General features: G+C 48.7%; 1 protein-coding gene across 2 annotated transcripts in view; it reads left to right on the top strand.

Moving 5' to 3' along the window:
- SRGAP3 (SLIT-ROBO Rho GTPase activating protein 3) overlaps positions 1-19,540 on the top strand; it is a 259,740-nt gene that overhangs the window by 121,973 nt on the left and 118,227 nt on the right. For both annotated transcript variants that reach the window (XM_089919663.1, XM_022564631.3), the window contains exon 3: positions 17,214-17,376. In XM_089919663.1, the coding sequence (XP_089775789.1) occupies positions 17,214-17,376 (163 nt within the window). The remainder of the gene's footprint in view (positions 1-17,213; positions 17,377-19,540) is intronic.

The raw sequence follows: 19,540 nt of genomic DNA, 5'->3' as shown, positions 1-19,540 counted from the left end.
GTGGTGAGGTTCTGGTGAACGCCCTCCTGTGGCTTGTGGACACCTGATTCTCCTTGTGTCCTCCCACAGTGAGAGGAACAGAAAGAGGAAGCAAGCTCTAGAGACTCTTACAAGGGCACTAATCCCATCCTGAGGGCTCCCTTCCTCTCGCCCTTATCTAATCCTAATTTCCTGCCAAAGGCCCCATGTCCCAACACCATCACATAGGGAGTAGGGTGTCAACATATGACTTCTGGGGCAACACAAACATTCAGTCCATAACAGGAACTCACATCTCTTGACTCCAAGTCCATTGCTCCTCCTTTTGCTCCATGGGCTCCGTCTCTCTATGGCTCCAGCTGCTCCCTCTCCACCTGGGCAGCTGAAAAATTTACAGCTGCCCAGGAGGTACCCAGGAGGAGTCTGGGCTAGACTAACCCAGACTGAGTTCCATGTGGCGCCTGATTCAAAGAAAGGCTCAGCTGGTGGCCCTGACGGTTTACCTGGGGCAGGTTGAACATTCAGAGTAAAACATCATCACATGTGTCTTTTCTACCATCACATATTTCTATTCTAACACTTTTTTCAAAGCACTCTGACGTCTTTGCTCTCTTACAATCCTGATGATAACCCAGGGATGCAGAGAGGGAGCCAGTGGTTTTATCTCAAGCCAACTGAGTGCCAGGCAAGCTGAGTGGGATTTTACAAAGGACACATCGTGAGCTGTTGAATGAGAAAACCCAGGGCTCCTGGCTTCCAGCTCAGGCATCTCTCTCCAAAAAGCCATGTGGGCCATCATATTTGAAATGTGTATATTGAGGACCTCTTATTTTCTTAGACCGTGCTTCATGATGAAGACACAGGTTAATGAGACACTGCCCCTCCTCTCTCTCTCTCTCTCTCTCTCTCTCTCTCTCGCACGTGGCATGGGGGATGTCCATAGGTGGTGTGCTTGGGGCAGGCACCCAGTCCCCGAGGCCCTGTTCTTTGAACCCTGCCACCTGCTTGTTCTTTAGGCCTCAGCGTTTAGATGTCACTTCCTCTGCAAAGCTTCCTTGAGTCTGACCAGGTGCCTTCCTGTGTGTGCCCACAATATTCTGCACTTGTTGATTCGCTTATTCAGTAGGTATTTATCGAGCACCTACCACGTGCCTGGCCCTGGCTTACAGTGGCAAACAAGACAGACTTGGTTCCTGCTGTGGTGGAATTTACCACCTAGTGGAGGAGAGAGATGCAAATCAAACATAGAAAACAAATAAACGAATCCAATGATTGCTGGGATGGAACAATTGCTAGGGTCTGGGTTGGAGGGTCTAAGACAGCTTCCCCCACGTTCCCTGGCACTTTGGTGAAGACAGCTGTAAGGCTGGGCTCAGCTGGGCTGCCTCCCTCTCCACATGGGGCCAGGGCCTCACTTCAGTCGTGGGAGCTCAGGGCACCTAGGTGGCAGGAGGGCAATCCGCAGTCTTCTTGGACCCCACCTCCAGCCCCTGCCGAGATTCTCTTGATCAGAGTGGTCTCAGCTGTAGCTCAAGGGAGGGAAAATAAAGCCTTCCTCTCACTGGAGGACTGTCAAAGGATTCGCAGCCCTCTTGAATCCTCCGCACTGAGCTAAAACGGCAGCCAGGGAAGGCTTCTGGAGGAAGTGGCATTTAAGCAGAGACCCGAGGGGTGAGAAGGAGCAGCCGTGGGGACAGTGTGAGGGGAAGAGAGGCCAATGGGGCTGGAACTGGTGGTGAGGAGAGCCGTAGCCATCCTCAGTAGGAGTAGCATGATCTGATTTCCATTTTTGAAAGATCACCCTGGATTGGAGGGGGCAAGAGTGGAGCTGAGCAGACTAGCAGGGTGATGGGAGTATAGCTCTCCAGGCAGGGGTGACGAGGGCCTGGGTGATAGCAGAGCTGACAGAGAGTGGACAGGTGCTGGGAAATCTGTCAGAGGCAGAATTGAGGAAAAGAGAAGAATCTGTTATGGGCTTGAGATGAAGGGACTTGAGAAGGGCCTAAGGCAAAAGCTGCCACCCTGTGTTGTAGTCACCTTTTTTCCTTGTCTGTCCCTCCTTTGACGATTGGGCTGCCAGCTCTGAGATGGAAGAGGGGGTGGCTGTTGACTTGGGGTCCCTAGCACCTGGCACCAGGTTTGGCATATGGTTGGTCCTCACTGAATGTTTGTTGAATGAATGAATGAAGGTCAGGTGGTAATTAACGTGGCTCTGGGCTGGGGGTGGTTGGGGGCAGGGAAGGGGACATTTGTGGCTGCAGTAGGAGCTTGGGGAGGCCATCTGGGTGAAGGCAAAGGTACCACCAGTTGTGGTACCTGGCACAGGCACAGGGTTGCTGAGAGGACAGTCCTTCATTGGGGAATCGGGAACGCAGAAGTTGAGCTCTAGTTTAGAGTGTGGTCTTGACCAGCAGCTTCAGCGTCCCCATCCCGGGGGAACTTGTCAGAAGAGCAAAGGCTCTGGCCTCCCCTCAGACCCACTGAATGAGAAACTCTGGGGGGTGGGGGTGGGCAGCAATTTGTATTTTAACAAGCCCTCCAGGGGATTCTGATGGCCATTCACTGCTGAAGAGTTGCCCAGGATGATGACTTTCTAGGTGATAAATTGTTTACAATTCACTTTCAGGTTGTGCTGGCTTTCCAGACCCCTCCTCTCCCCCAGCATAAAATCCATAATCCACTGCCCTTTTGCAGCCGGGCCCGATGCACTGGCCTTGTCCTTTTTGAGGCTGGGAGCCTGTCCTGAGCAGGAATGTGCTGGGGAGGGCGGCACATGGGGACCTTAAGACCTGCCTCTGGGGGTAGAGGGGTGTCCTGCAAACAAACTTGGTAGGTCTAGGCAGCCAGAGGTTTTCTGGAACTAAGATTTCTTCTTCCTCCAAAGAAGTGTTTTCTGAAACTCCAACACCTTGAGCTGTCCAGCTGTGGAGGCTGGTGGTGGGGCGTGCGGGAGGAGGCAAAGAGAGCGAGAATGAGTGGAGGTGGGAAAGACTGCCACTCTGTGCCTCCCCTTAGAGATTCCCCATGAAAGGCTCTGAGAGGTTTTACAATAAATAAGCCTGTTGACTTATTTCTGAAGGCTGTTTGACCACAGGATTCTCCCTCTCTCAGGATGTTTATTAATTTTTTACCAAACAAGCGCTCCTTGGGACCCAGTTTAAAAAGCTCTGTTGAGACAAACTCTGGATTCCCCTCTGGAATGTTCACGCTACATGCAAATCGTGTGGGAGGTGACACAGCCCCCTTCTTAGAATTCTGACTCCCTCCGTTTTTGATACCCCTGACCTTCCGGGGATATACCTGCTAAAAATGCTCTCTCCAGAAGTTTAAGTGTTGGTTGCTGCTATTTGGACAGCTGTGAAAAAAAAACAACAGGGAATTCTATTCAAATATGTTTAAACTGTGGAAAGTCAGAGTGTGGAAAGAGCTGGGAGGTGCTTGGCCAGTCAGTGAATAACGCTTAATATTCTCTGCACAGGAGGTTTGGAGCATCTCTTAGCTTCACGGAGCAGTTGAGAGGGAGGATTCAGTGAGCAGCTAAGTTGATTGCCAAGAAAATGCTTCTTTGGGGGGATAAAACATCACAGACTTTTTGTTTCCACAGATGTAGCATTTCCCTAAAAAGATGCTATAATTTAGACTTAGCCTTCCAGGTGAATCCTAAGGATAGAAGCACTTTTCTAGTGAGTAAAATGTGCAAAGGATTCATAATGAAAAGATTTGCTCAGACCGAGGTGGGGATAATGGGGGAGGTCCTCCAGGTGGCGAATCGCATCTCCATTCATAGCTGCTGCTGTTACTATGGCTACCATCGCACCAGTGATGGCTTTCCAGTAATGCTGTCCAGAGCTGGTATTCTCCTAGGACAGGTTGCCAGCCGACTCTTTCCTGGTGGCTCTGTGTCTGTGCTCTGCAGGTTGTTTAATCTTTCAAATTCCCCCCACATCCATATTACCATATGCCCGGTGCCCTATAGATGTTTGACATGGATCGTGTCATTTAACCTTCATGGTAAACGTTGTGACCTTTGAGGCAGGTACTATCTCTGTCTTTCTAGTTGAAAACATTGAGGTTTTGTGAAATTAAGTAATTTGTCCAGAGGGACACAGCTAGAACAGGTAAGTGGCAGAACTAGGATTTTTTTTTAATATTTTAATTTTATTGGAGTATAGTTGATTTACAATGTTGTGTTAATTTCAGGTGTACAGCAAAGTGGTTCAGTTATACATAGACATATATTCATTCTTTTTTAGATTATTTTCTCATGTAGGTTGTCACAGAATGTTGGGTAGAGTTCCCTGTGCTAAACAGTAGGTCCTTGTTGGTTCTCTATTTTATATATAGTAGTGTGTGTGCTTTCATCCCAAGCTCCTGATGCAACTAACCCTCCCCCCGACGTTTCCCCTTTGGTAACCATAAGTTTGTTTTCAATGTCTGTAAGTCTGCTTCTGTTTTGTAAAAGAGTTCATTTGCATCTTTTTAAAAAAAAAATTAGATTCCACATATGGGTGATATCATATGATGTTTGTCTTGCTCTGTCTGACTTACTTCACTTACTATGATAATCTAGGATTCTAATCTTGGTTTAACTGGCTCCAAAGTGCAAAATTTCTTCTAGCTGCATGCCTCTCGGTGTGTCCCCTCACCTCTCTGGGCTGGTTTCATGTTCCCGGAGAGTCAGCCATCAGTCCAGACCACATCCTCCTCGTGTGGGCGTCAGAGGGCTCCTTCTCCTCCTGGTCAGCTCATGCTCGTCTCCCCAGGGCCAGCTCAGGGTTCACCTCCTCTGCGAAGTCCCTGCTGCAGGTCCCAGGTTTGCAGTCACTGCTCCTCCCCTGGCCTGCCATGGTGATCTGTATGTCACTCTCCTGGGGCGCGGGTCAGATTATCAAGGAATGATCCAGTTCATACGTCTCGTTCTCCCACCTCAGTCTGCCAGCTGCTTGACGGCAAGGGGCCATTTCTAGTCCCTCTCTCTCTCTGACATACAATAGAAGCTCTATCAAAGTTTTTTGAATGAATAACTGAAAAGACCAAGATACTACTGAATACTTTCTTCAAATACTTGAAGGAAATAGACTTGTGGGGATGCTGAAGGAAAGAAGTGAGGTCCAAGGATAGCATTTTCAGAAAAGCAGACTTGAACTTAACCTTGAGAACGTTTCAGTAGCTAGAGCTGTCCAGCAAGAAAAGGGCTGCCTTGGGAGGTGTGAGTGCCCAATCCATGGAGGTATGTACACAACACAGTTGGGTGTTTTAGGGGCACATTTCTGTAGTGTGAAGGCTTGTCAGACCGGATCAGTGTTCCTCAGGATGAGGGAGGGATCATCGATAGCACGTGTGCCATAAATAGTGACTGATCTTTTCAGTTCTCTTTCAGTCTTTGCGGTTACAGTTTGGTTCTAGTGTGTTGCTAACACCTCTCTAACCCTCCATTTAACAAACAGACAGCAGATCTTGGGTATTGGCATCTGCCTAGGATTCAGTGATACTGTTTGGAACTTACTTTTTTCCAGTAACCTTCTATTTAGGGCAAGTAAAGCTGGTTTTTAAATTTTTATTTTAACTAAGACTAGGGAGAGTCCTTTTTGTAAATAAATCCATTTAAGTAAAAAGAGACACTCAACAGGGAGGCATGAAGTATGGTGGTATGCAGGATGGCAGAAATCCTGAAGCCAACATGAGATACCCCAAGGGCCCCTGCCAGCTCCTCCTGGAAAGTGAACATCTTTCATCTCCACCCTTTTCATCCCCCACCTTTGTTTTCATTGCTGGGAGGGATTTTAACGCAGGAGGGTCGTCAGCCCCTTGAGTGGTCTTTGCAATGGCTACAGCCCCTTATCCTCCTTCCAGTTTTTCCTTCTGGGGCCTCTCCAGATCCTACACCCAGTTTCCTGGGATCCTCAGAGGCTGTAGTCAGTAACTTCCAAAGTATTAACACCGACCAGGACGCGACTTATTTATATTTGGATGTGCTTGATACACATAGATACGTGTATATCATTTAAATTTTATTCTAAAGACGAAAATAGGAGTTGTAACAAAGATAAAATAGATGTTGTTGTAATTAACAAGCAGCGATATGCAGGGGTTTAGTTTTGACTCAATTCCATTAGGCAAAGAGGACAATAATGATCTTCCAAGATTATACAGCACCTTACACTTTGCAGAGTGCCTTCCCAGCCTTTAGCTGCTTAAATCCTCCCAAGAGTCCTGGTGGGGCTGAGGGAGTCAGGGAAGGTGTCATCATCCCCATCTGACAGGCAGAGGACCTGAAGGCCAGCCAGGGTGGGCCTGGCTTAGGATCCCCGCTGGTTGGTGAAAGAACTGACCGGAGGAACTGTGGGTCAGAGCCCTTCCTCTGCCGGGTGCTGCACGTACCACGTGATGCACCCATTTTGCAGGTGGATAAACCAAGGCAAAAGTTCTCACAGGGAAAGAGAAGATGAGGTTGGCCAGACGTTGCCTAATGAGGCAGGAATTTTTGTTCCAGTACCAAGAATACATTCAGCGAGTCAAAAGGGAGCTCAGGAGTGCTGCTGGACCAGACCCAGTGTGCCATCACTTTGAGGTGTGAGGACTGATCCTCAGGGTGGAGGGGGCGTCTCAGGACCATTGGCACTAGGCCTTGAAGTACACATAAGGGTTTACTGGGGGAGAAGGTAGTAATGGGAGGAGGAAAACCAACATTTATAGCAAACCTACTATGGGCTGTATGGTTACATACATCAGTCAGTGGATTTTCCCAATAGCCAAGTGAGGTGCTGGTGGCAATAATAGTGATGCCAGTAATAATGATTATTACTATTATCAGGCACTGGGTTTGATGCTGAGAGTGTCTTATGAATTGCCTCACTTAATCCTTAAAGCACCACTGTGAGGTAGGCGTTATCAACCCTGTTTTACAGATAAAGAAAGAAAAGGTTTGACTAGCTTCCCAGTTCACCCAGCTGGTGAGGAGCAGAACTGGTATTTGAACCCCAGCCTGTGACTCCATAGCACCCAGCATGCGTAAGCAGAACCTGCTTCGGGCAGGTGACCCAGTGGATGTAGTTCTTCCCTTATGGAATGACTGTCTCAGGGCTGGTGTCAGCCAACAGCAGCTTCTAAGTCAGCAGATCTCAGCTTCATAAACGGGCTGCCCTGCCCTGAAGCCTCACATCCACTGTTTGCCACCAGGTGACTCCCAGGCAAAGCCCCAAATTCTTCCGCCTCACCTGGACAGCTGCTCTGCCTCCCACCTGGCCTTCCTGCCCAGCGATCATATCACTGGACCATTCAAAACCTTCATTCAGCCTTGACCTTCGAAGTCCTTCGTGGTCTGGCTCCTCCCTTCCTGCCACCTTTTCACCATGCCCTGCATCACTGCTGCCCGAGCCCAAAATAACTTTTTTCAGCCCCGGAACATCCATGTCTTGTCTGACCTCACAGCTTCACGCTCAGCCTTCCGTCTGCCTGCAGGATATGTCTGTCTTTGTGTTTCCCATCCAGCAAACTCTTAGGTGTTCTTCAAGCCCACTGCAAATGTTTCTGTGATAACCCATCCACCCTGAGGCAGAATGAGCCGCTCCCTCCCCCACTCCTCTGAGATCCCCTTCCTCACACAGCATAATATAGGAAACGTCTGTTACTCTCCCCTGCTCAGCATTCCTCCCTTCTTCTTTTGATAACAAGACCTAGATTTTCCTCTGGGGAATCATCCCTGAACAATGGTGAGCCTGTGACCAGCATTGTATACTCTTGGCCACAGAGCTTTAATCTAGCGACCTGCAATCCAGGATTTTTGGTGGAACAGGTCGGGAAAAGCTCTCTTTTTACTGGGATTACTAGCAGTCAGGGTACTTTTGGTTTGAAGAGGGCCTGCCTGATAGTGAAGCCAGTACAGAGAGAGGAAAGCAGAGCCAAATGATAGAGACCAGGTCCCGCTGACATCCTTTGAGCCCCTGGATGCAGCCATGCCCGAGGGCAACAACCTCCTATTCCTTTACATTTTTTTGATTAAAATTTTTGATCCTGAAAATTTTTCTTCCTCCCATTACTACCATTTTTGTTTAAGCCAGTCTGAAGCAAGTTTTTCCTTCACTTCAACTAAAGGTGTTCTGACCAATGGCCATAAGAATTCTTGGTTTGCCTTAAGTTCAACTGCTAGATTGTGAGCCTTCTCAAGGTTCATCCAGTCATCTTTTTAATCCCCTGGGACTGGACAGTGCCTATTAGCACATGGCAGATACTCAAAGGATATTAGAAGAGTGAGTGAATGAGTGAATGAATTAGAGTCTGCCAAGGGCTCTGGAGGGATACAGGGAAATATGAGAGGTGGTTCCTGCCTTCAAGGGGCTTATAGAATAAGTGATGACACAAGCCCAGATGTGTGGAGGGCAACTGACGAGTGAGTTAAGCGAGAAGATAAAAAATGTCATCTGGGGGCTTCCCTGGTGGCGCAGTGGTTGAGAGTCTGCCTGCCGATGTGGGGGACAAGGGTTCGTGCCCTGGTCCGGGAGGATCCCACATGCCGCAGAGCCGCTGGGCCCGTCGGCCATGGCTGCTGAGCCTGCATGTCTGGAGCCTGTGCTCTGCAACGGGAGAGGCCACAACAGTGAGAGGCCCACATACCGCAAAAAAACAAACAAAGAAAAAAAAAAAGTCATCTGGAAGTAACTATACAAGAAGATTGAAATGAGTGGTTCAGACAGAACATTCTGTGGATCTCAGGTGATCCCTGGAGGAAAGGCCTTTGAAGTAGATTTTGCTGCGTGGAGTGAAGAGGGGAAGGCATTCCGAGCGAGTGAATGCACAGATGCGAGGTGGAGATGCATGTGACCCAGGAAGAGTCCTTCCCAGGTTTCAGCAGCCTCACTTTCTTGTCTTTGAAGCTAGATACAGAAAAGTGTAGAAAATAGCCATTCACTGCTTCCATTTTTGTGCTTCTTGTTAGGCTTTTCAAATAAATAAGTGGGGGAATTGGGAAAAAAAATCCTTTGTCAGGTCACATGTATACATTTGGTTTTGAAATATATGGTTGCTCTTGTCACAGAGGTCTGAAAGGCCCTCACTGGCCACTCCGTCACTCACCCATCCATTTGATGGATGAGGCAGTAAAGCCTCAGAGAGGTCGAGCCGCAAGCCCAAGAACACACAGCCAATTAGCAGCAGAGCCATGCTCCCCAACTCCCAGTACAATAGACTCAGAAGCCTTGGGGGGCAAAGAATAGGTAAATGAAGAAACCCATTCCTGGCGCAGAGCTTCACCCACTGCCTGGAGCAGAAAGGGGGATGAGGGAGAGGGCTGGGCAGGCAGCAGATTGGGCCTTAAATGGGCTTTAAAAGCTGGTGGAGGAGGTTAGACTTTATCCTCTGTGTCGTAGGTCCATTTGCTCCTCTGATGGACCACAGGAAGGATGCCCAAGTGACCATGTAAACTCTCCTCAGACTCCTGATCCACTTGGGGTAGTAGCCTATTAGGGGTTGAATTTTGTCCTCCAAAAATTCACATGTTGAAATCCTAAACCCCCAGTACCTCAGAGTGTGACCTTGTTTGGAAATAGGGTCTTTACAGAGGTAATCAAGTAAAGATGAGGTCATTAGAGTGGGCCCTAATCCAACATGACTGGTGTCCCTATAATATAAAAAAAGGGGAATTTGGACATAGACACACATCCAGGGAAAACATCACATGAACATGAAGGCAGAGATTGGGGTGATGTGTCTACATGCCACGGATCACCAAAGATGGCTGGAATACCAAAGATGGCCAGCATACCGCCAGAAGCTGAGGGGGGGACACGGAACAGAGTCTCTCTCACAGCCCTTAGAAGGAACCAACCCTGCTGACACCATGATCTCAGACTTCCAGCCTCCAAAACTGAGAGGCAATACATTTCTGCTATTGAAGTGACCCATCTGTGGTGCGCTGTTACTGAAGACTGGTGTCCAGCAGTACACAGCCCAGATGCTCATCCTGTCCCTCAAGGCCCTGGTCTGTGCTGCCTCTGTGGCCTTGTCTCCACCCCTTGGACATCCGCTCTGCCCTCGGGAAGGCGCCCACACACGCAGAGCCTTCACGTCGACTGCTGGGATGTTCTCCCTTATCCCTAGGCCACTGTACAACCTACGCATTTTTCTGGTCCCACCTCATCCTTCTGGGCACTTTTCACCTATCAGCCGACTGTGTGCCCAGACCTGCCCGACACCAGAGAAACAGTGGTGAAGAGGACAGATGTAAGCTGGAAAGGGGTCAAAGACAGAAACAAAAAGTAAATGAACAGGATGGATGTCAGGCATGGTAGTGCTGTAATAACGATAAAATGGGGTGGTGTACTAGAGATCCAGGAGCCTCTGGGGGGCAGGGAAGGCCTCAACCAGGAGAAACATCTCAGCTAACGTCTCAGTGACAAGAAGGACCACCTCCACCTTCCCTGGGTGAGGTAAACCCCCACCCCCACCCCCCTCCATTATAGACTCAGGAGGCACCATGCATTTCTCTCTCACAGCTCTTATCACTGACACCATTTCCTATCTACTTATGTGCTTATTTGATTGTCACCTGAGGCCCCTACTGGACCGTAAGCTCCATGAATCACGGAGCATGACTCACTTTGCTTAGCACTGTCTGGCACAAAACATGGCACCCAGTTAATATTTTCAGAATTAATGATTCATGCTCCCAGCAAGGACAAGGAATTCCAAATCCTGATTGGGGCAACTTAGGTAGCAAGAGGTTAACCATACTTTTTGGGCCCCGGAACTAATTGAGGGATGCTTTTCTGAGCTTTGCTGGCAGCTGCCCAAGCAAGCGTAGTGCAAGACCCTGGAATGTCTTGGAAGCGAGCGGGAAGCCAGAGGCAGGGACTTGGCGTCTTGGGGACAGGGTCAGCTGCAGGAGCTCCCCTCCCTCCCGGAGGGACCACCATCCCCGGGCAGTGGATTTGCCTTCATCTGCATTTGGATGGGGCTCAACAGGCCTGGAAATGGGTTCTGTTTGCTAAGTGGAATTTTCCGGTGCCCAGCCAGAAGAAGAAGAAGGGAGAAGCTGGCTCACTGCTGATTTCATTTTCCCAACTCACCAGCTTGGCGAGGCCTCGCTCCTCTAGCTGCAGTTGCTTGGATCCTCGTACCCAGCTCCCCTAGCCAAAGAAAGAAAGCTGTGACTCACCAGAAATTTTCATTGCTGTTTTCTGGCTGTAAAAAGTAAAATACATACACATCTATGTGAAAGTTCTCAATTATACCTTAGCTCAGCAGCTTCCACCTGCTGTGTGGACACAGGGATGCAAGACTGGAAAAGGAGAAAAGCCCTCAAGATGTGCCTTAGAGGACAGAACGCCTGCCCAGGTTCATTTTGGCATCTTCCAGAAGTGTGGCTGCAGCAGGCAAAATGGCTGCTAGCATGGAGAGCTGGGTCTCAGGTCAAAGGGGTCCTGTTTTCAAAATGGACAAGTAACCTCCTGAAAAGAGAAGGCCGGTGTCCAGCTCTGCCATATGTGGCCTGGATGCTTCTTCCTGCGGTCCCGGTACAATCCAGATGGCCCGTGGGTGGCCGGAGCCTTCGGGACCCCGCATCTGCCCCTCCTCTGCCTTGCTCCCCGGGCTTTAGCCACACTGGCCTTCATTCGGTGCCTTAAATGCACCGAGCTCCCTGCCCCGCAGTGAGCCTTTGCCCATTCTGTTCCCTCTGCCTGGAATCGTCACCCGCAAGCCCACTCTCCTGGCCCCTTTACCTGCCTCCCCCATCTCTTCCTTTAGAGCCTAGCTGAAAGGCCCCTTCCTTAGGGACACTTCAGAGACCCCCGGAATCCGGCCAGGTCCCCTTGATATGAGTCCTCATATACCATGCTCTCCTTTCTGGCACTTTCTGTGGCTGTGACTCCATCCACACGTGCTGAACTCTCTGAGGGTTATGTGTCTCCCCCACTGGACTGTAAGCTCCGTGGAGGCAGGAGCTGTGTCTGTTGCGCTCCATGTCATGTCCCTGGGGACTGGTCCATGTGAAATATGCAATAAGAATGTATCCAGTGGGGGAACTGCTGACTGACCCTGGAGCTTTTTTCTGGTGTTTAACAGCAAGGTTGACAATATGGTCTAAGTAGCCAGGCCACAGGGTTTAAGAGACCTGCATATAGTCACACAGGCAGTATGGACTCAGGGGTACCCCTCCCCCCCAAGTCCAGGTGTCTTTCTGTTTCATCGTGTCTTTCTGTCTCACCATGCTGGGCCCCATCTGTGGCCTTCCCTCTTCTTTCTGACATGGTGAGAGCCAGGTACCATTGTGACCAAGGCCACAGATGGCAGCTCTCCACAGAGCGGTCAACTCCACCCTGACCCTGGCTGTGGACAGCCCTGTTCACCCCGGTCTTTTAGTCTCCAAATGAGCTGCCCTACATGAGGGGAGCCAGGGCTGGGAGAAGATGGGGAGAGCAGAAGCAGCCTCCCGTGCTGGAGTGGACCCAGAGGATGGACCTGCTGGTTGCACGGCAGGCCTGGGACAGTGTCTGCAGAGGATGGGCTGGCACATCATCCCCATTGTAGGCCTCTTCCAGCTCACCAGGGCAGGAGGAGCGCAGCCCTGCCCCATCCCTCCAGCTGCAGCCTCGACAGGTCTCCTGAGAATTTGCCTTTTCTGCCACGTGGTGGTCACGTGCATTTGTAAAGAGTTCCAGGTCATTCCACGGTTTCAAATATCATCCAAGTGCTTGTTGCCGGCGTCCACATTTATCTCTCTAGCCCAGATATCGCCTTCTGAGTGTTCCACAAGCCCTTTAGACTCGCCGTCTTCAAATAAAACTCATCGCCTTCCCTCCCTACCCTGCCCCTGTAAATGTTCCTCATCTCCGTAAACGCTACCCCTGCTCTCAGGCACCCAGCCTGAAAGAATTGGAGTCATTCTGAGCATCTTCTTTTCCCTCCCAACCAGTCAATCTCAGGGTCCAGTCAGTTTACCACCTAAATGTTTCTTGAATCCCTCAACTTCCCTCTTGGCCCCCTCAAGCCCGTCCTCCACTCAGTAGCCAGAGTGAGAGTTTGAAAGTGGAATTTTACCCTTTCACTCCCCTGTTCTAAACCCCTCAGTGGCTCCCCGCCAACCTCAGGATGAAGCTCAAACTCTCTACTGGGACTTAAGGCCCTTAACTATGTGGCCTCTTCCTAATTCTCCAACCTTGTTTTTCACTCTCCCCCCATCACTCCAGGACATGATGCTTGAGCACCCTTGACTATGTTTGACTCACCAACCTGCTCTCTCTAGGCCTTTGTTCATCATATTTCTCCACCTAGAAAGCTCTCCCCTGTCAAACTCCATTCCAGCCTTTAGTTCTCAGTCTAGAAAGTGCTTCCTCCAGGAAGCCATCCATGCTCACCCCTCCACCAGATCTGGGCGAGGGGGCTTCCTCTGCCCCGTAGTCTCCTTCCCATCACTACATTTATGAGGCTGTATCATCATCTTCTGCTTCCTCGTGTGTCTCCCTTACGCGAAGGTAGCCTTGTGGAGCAGGGTCTTGCCTGCTGTGGTTACTGCTGCATCCCCAGCCCCTCGCCTGCCTGGCACGTACACACGGAGACAGACAATGAATGAATGAAAGCCTGAATGAACCAAGGCCTCATCTCCTCAGCAGCCACTCACTTTAGCTTGACAAGTCCTTGGTTGCTTTCGGGTAACTCTCCCCTCCTTGCCTCTGCTCCTTCTGCCGCCCCTGTAATCCCGTCTGCGTCTGTGTTGCCTCCTGCCCACAGCTGCTGATAAGGAAAGCGCCTCCTTTCCACTCTTTCTCTTACCCAGTCTCTCCCTGGCCAGGTGACCTAATTAATGGTCCCCAAGCTGTCCCAGCACTTTTGCACCCTTTCAAGACCTTTTTCCTTTCCCCTGAAACTTACCTTCTGGCTGTGACTTCCATAAATTTTGCACATTTAATTCCCTGGTGCTGTTCAATTCTTGCATCCCAGGCTGAGCTCAGCCCCTGAAGTAATTTAGGTAACAGCTCAATTATCTCATCTCTCCTTTCATCTTTGCATTTCCATCGCCACCTAGGAAGCTGTGGAAATGGGATGTAAACTATTTTCTGCCCAAACCCACTTCTCCCCTTGCAGTTCTTATCTCGGTTCATGTCATCAGCATCCAACCAGTCGCCTGAGATCCAAATCTCGGAATCACCATCCACTTCCCCCTCCCCCACCCCCTCTCTATTTCCGGGAAGTCTCCAAGATTCTCTGCTCTCTTGGTGAGGAGTCTCTTAAATTCACCCTTCTCTGGCCACCACCCAGGCCCTCATCATCTCTCTTTTCCTGGACTAGGGTCACCTCCTGACTGGTCCTCCTGCCTCCAGCCCCACACCTCTGCCCACACCCATCCAGCCCTCCACTCATCCGCCTGTTCATCCATCCACCCGTCTATCCACCCAACAAGCCACCCACCCACCAACCCATCCACCCACCCACTCATCTGTCCATCATCCTCCAGTCTGCCCGCAATGATCTTTCTAAGACACACATTGGTTAGATCATACCTCTGCTTAAATAACTTCCATGACTCTCCACTGCCTACAGCAGGCATTCTTAACCCTGGATGCACATTAGAATCTTATAGAGAATGTTTTAAAAATACCAAGGTTCTACCCCCAGAGATTCTGACTTAATTGGTCTTGGGTGGGGCCTGGGTCTTGGTGTTTTTTAAAAGCTTCCCAGGTGATTTTAGTGTGCAACCTGGGTTGAGAACCATATGGCCTAGATGATAAAACCCCAACTCATTAGGCTGGTGTTCGATTCGCCACAATCAAACCTTTCACCTGTCTCCCCATCCTTATGTCCTCCCCTAACACGCTCACAATTCTAGCTCTGCTGAGCTGCTTCTCTATCTTTGTATCCACAGGTCCCTCTGCCTACAATTCCATCTCTCTGCCCCTCTATTTAGAAAACTCGTACCTATTCTTCAAGACCCAGCACAAATGTGACCTTTTCTGTTGGGTTTCTCTTCTACAGCACCTACTGCATGTCAGGCACATTGCTGGGCACTGGATATGGTGACTAAGACAGAAACAGTTCCTGCTCTCACAGAACTTCGAGTAGGGTGGTGGGTGGGGAGTGGAAACTCCTTAAGGCAGGAATTCTCAAACCTGAGAGTGCATCGCAATCCTCTGGAGGGCTGGTCAAAACACAGGTGCTGGTCCCACCTCCAGGATTTCTTATTAAGTGGTCTGGAGTGGCCCCGACAATTTACATTTCCAACAAATTTCAAAGTGAAGCTGATGCATCTGGGCTGGGGACCACCTCTGAGAACCGCTGCCCTAGAGCGAGGTCCTCCGAGGCACACTCTCCAGGGAGTATCATTTAAGCCAAGACTCAGAGGAAGAGAGAAGAGCAGGGGCTCACACATTCCAGATGGCACAGCGCGCGTGAAGACCCCAGGCGGGAAGAAGCTGGCAGGAAAGCAAAGGGGCCTGTGTGACAGGGACGTGGAGTGGGCTCCGCGTTTTCTCCAGCTTCTCGCGCAGAACGGGTGCTCTGCATGCTTCTATCCCAGCGCTTCAGCACCTTCCACTGTAATCCTTCTGCCTCAGCCACCTCATTAGGAGCCCCTCCGAGGCAGGTCTGTGTCCACGCTCACCCAGAGCCCACCTGAGACCTGACACGGAATAAATGCTGAGGGATTTGGGCTGGGCTGTTGGATTTCAGTGTTCTGGCCTTTTCTCTAGGCTATAAACAAAGGAGAAACTGCTTCGTTTCTCTTACAGCATAATGTCTCCTCCATTTTCCTTAGATGTATCTAACATATCCATCCACTCTCTCAACCAAATTCCTTTCTCCCAAATTCCGACTACCTGGGCAGATTTTTAAGCCCGTTTGGTGACAGAAGGAAAAGTCAACTGACCTCTCCTCACCTATCCTTCCCAAGCCCAGGGTTTGGGTGCAGTGAGGGGTGTACGTGCTGTGGCTGCCCAGAGGCCCTCAGGGCTACGCTTCCACTTGACTTTGGGAGGATGATGTGGTCAAAGCGGAAGTCAGCAGAATTCCCTTCCTCAGAAACACTGATCGTGGGAGGCCGCATTTCCTCAGAGAACCATGGCCAGCCCCCCGGGGGAGCCAGGCAGGCCTGGGGGACTGGACCTTGAGCCAGTCACCCTAGGTGGTGGATGGCCCTCTGCCCCAACATCACCTTCCTGGCTTGGAAAGTGGAGGAAGGGTCTTAGGTCAAGTACACATGCCAGATGCCCCATGTGGCAACGTGGGATTATTGGTTTGATTTTGGTTTCTGATTGTCCTTTACTGTCTTCCTGGACACTATATACACTTTATTGAGACTAACAGAGGGGTCTTTGGTAAAGCACAGAGAAGAGAGATATCCCCCACTTCTTTTTTGGAAATATCCCATTTCCCAAGTTTCGGGAAACACTGGTGCATAGATCTGTGGTTCTCAGACTTGCGTGGGAATCAGCAGCTTGGAGGGCTTGTTAAAACCCAGATCACCGGGTCACCTCCAGAGGTTCTGATTCAGCAGGGCTGGAGTGAGGCTCAAGAGCCTGCATTTCTTATAGACCCCAGGCGACGCTGCTGCTGGTCTGGGGACCCCGACACTTTGAGAACCCCTCTTTTAGCATAATGCCCAGCTAGAGGACACTAAGAATGTGTCAGTCATTGAAGGACAAAGATTTGTCTTGTGTGTACTTCACTCAAAAGCAGATTTCCTTAGGCTCTCTTCCCAAGTATAGAACCTGAAATCCTCCAGGCCCTCAGCTCCATTGAGGGGCAAAGGAATGTGTTTCCAAGAGGCCAAGAGACCAGGACTGACCCTGGAGGAGGACAAAAAGGTTAAGAGCCTGAGGGACCCCCAGGGGTTGGGGGAGGCAAGGAGGGGAAGGAAAGGGTCCGCTTCTTGTTCTTTCCCCTGGATATTTCTAGAACTCATACAAGAATTTCAAGCACAACTGGTTTAGTATTTCTTAACTCCAGGGAAGACAGCTTCCTCTCAGAAGGGAGAGATACATGTAGCAAGTGCTACATCCAGTGGGAGAGTAGGACGGGATAGGACTTCTAGTCAAAGACCTGGGTTTTGGCCCCAGCACTGCTCTGTGACCTTGGGAGAATTGCTTCCTCACGGTCTCTGTTGCCCCAGCTGTTAAATATGTTATAATAAAACGAGTTTGAAAGGGCCCCATGAGGGTCAAAAGAGCCGCGGTGGGTGACAACGTAGAACACTGTGTGGCTGGCAGTTTCAGTGGAGCCAACTTGAGCTGTCTTGGTTTCCACAGGAAGGACCAATATCTCCTCTCGCCTGTGAACTGTTGGTATCTAGTCCTGCATCAGACCAGGCGGGAGAGCCGAGACCATGCCACCCTCAATGACATCTTCATGAACAATGTCATCGTTCGCCTCTCCCAAATCAGCGAGGATGTCATCAGACTCTTCAAAAAGGTGGGTACTTGGGCCACCCGAGTTTCTGCCCCAGGCTGGCCTTGGCAAGACAGCCAGCCATGGTGGGGTGTGGTCTGGGGACCTGGGACCAGGGGTCAGGCATGTTGAAGGGTGCGGGGTGCTGAGGCCTGGACTTGGCACCGCAAACCCTGAGTTTGAGTCCTGGATGTGGCTGGGGGGCTCAGCCACTTCAGCAACCACCATCACCACAAAAATAAAAACCTTTGCATGGTTAGGTAAGTAGTACACTCATTGTAGGAGATTTGGAAACATAGAGATGAGCTCACACTTACGTAAAACATAAAATTCAAAAACAAACACTTAGAAATTAACATCACCTGAAATGCTATCACTCAGCCATAATCACTTTGGTTGTCATAGGAACTTCTTTATATGTACATATGTAAATACATTTTCTATGAGCGCTGATTTTATACACTTTCTAGAATATGTATGTACTTTTCCCAAATGAGATCAGACTGCATATACGATTTTACTCTCTGCTTATGTCACCTAACAAATTATATAACACTGGATTACAAAATTTTCCCATATCAATAAATATAATTCCACAACATTTTGAAAGATTGCATAGTATTTCATCATACAGATGTACCCTAGTTTATTTAACCAATCCCTTATTGTTGAACACTTCAGTGATTTCCATATTATTATAAATACTGCTGCTGTGAGCTTCTTTTATATACACCTTTGTCACATTCACTGCTATTTTTTTAATAGTTTATTTACAATATTCTATTAGTTGTAGGTGTATAGCATAGTGATTCAGTATTTTTGTAGATTGTACTCCATTAAAAGTATAAGATAATGGCTATATTTCCCTCTGCTACACAATATATCCTTGTTGCTTATTTATTTCATTTATTGTAGTTTGTGTCTCTTAATCCCATACCACTAATTTTCCCCTCTCCCTTTTGGTAACCAGTAGTTTGTTTTCTATATCTGTGTGTCTGTTTCTGTTTTGCATATACATTCATTTGTATTGTTTTTTAGATTCCACATATAAGTGATGTAATATAGTATTTGTCTTTGTCTGACTTACTTCACTAAGTATAATATTCTCTAGGTCCATCCACATTGCTGCAAATAGCAGACTTTCATTCTTTTTTATGGCTGAATAATATTCCACTGTATATGTATATATAGATATACCACATGTACTTGATCCATTCATCTGTTGATGGGCCACTGCTACTTTCTTTTTTTCTTTAACATCTTTATTGGAGTATAATTGCTTTACAGTGGTGTGTTAGTTTCTTCTGTATAACAAAGTGAATCAGCTATACGTATACATATATCCCCATATCTCCCCATATCTCCTCCCTCTTGCGTCTCCCTCCCATCCTCCCTATCCCACCCCTCTAGGTGGACACAAAGCACCGAGCTGATCTCCCTGTGCAATGCAGCTGCTTCCCACTAGCTATCTATTTTACATTTGGTAGTGTATATATGTCCATGCCATTCTCTCACTTCGTCCCCGCTTACCCTTCGCCCTCCCTGTGTCCTCAAGTCCATTCTCTATGTCTGCGTTTTTATTCCTGTCCTGCCCCTAGGTTCTTCAGAACCTTTTTTTTTTTAGATTCCACATATATGTGTTAGCATATAGTATTTGTTTTTCCCTTTCTGACTTACTTCACTCTGTATGACAGTCTCTAGGTCCATTCACCTCATTACAAATAACTCAATTTTGTTTCTTTTTATGGCTGAGTAATATTCCATTGTATATATGTGCCACATCTTCTTTATCCATTCATCTGTTGATGGACATTTAGGTTGCTTCCATGTCCTTCCTATTGTAAATAGTGCTGCAATGAACACTGTGGTACCTGACTCTTTTTGAATTATGGTTTTCTCAGGGTATATGCCCAGTAGTGGGATTGCTGAGTCATATGGTACTTCTATTTTTAGTTTTTTTAAGGAACCTCCATACTGTTCTCCATAGTGGCTGTATCAATTTACTTTCCCACCAACAGCTCAACAGGTTCCCTTTTCTCCACTCTCCAGCATTTATTGTTTGTAGATTTTTTGATGATGGCCATTCTGACCAGTGTGAGGTGATACCTCATTGTAGTTTTGATTTGCATTTCTCTAATGATTAGTGATGTTGAGCATCCTTTCATGTGTTTGTTGGCAATCTGTATAT

Source organism: Delphinapterus leucas, chromosome 10 (genome assembly GCF_059928025.1).
Source record: "Delphinapterus leucas isolate spDelLeu-1000000601 "Yukka" chromosome 10, BTC_Dleu_Yukka2, whole genome shotgun sequence".
Lineage (NCBI taxonomy): Eukaryota > Metazoa > Chordata > Mammalia > Artiodactyla > Monodontidae > Delphinapterus > Delphinapterus leucas.
Note: the sequence above shows the minus strand (reverse complement) of the source record. Positions and strands in the feature narration are given on the sequence as shown.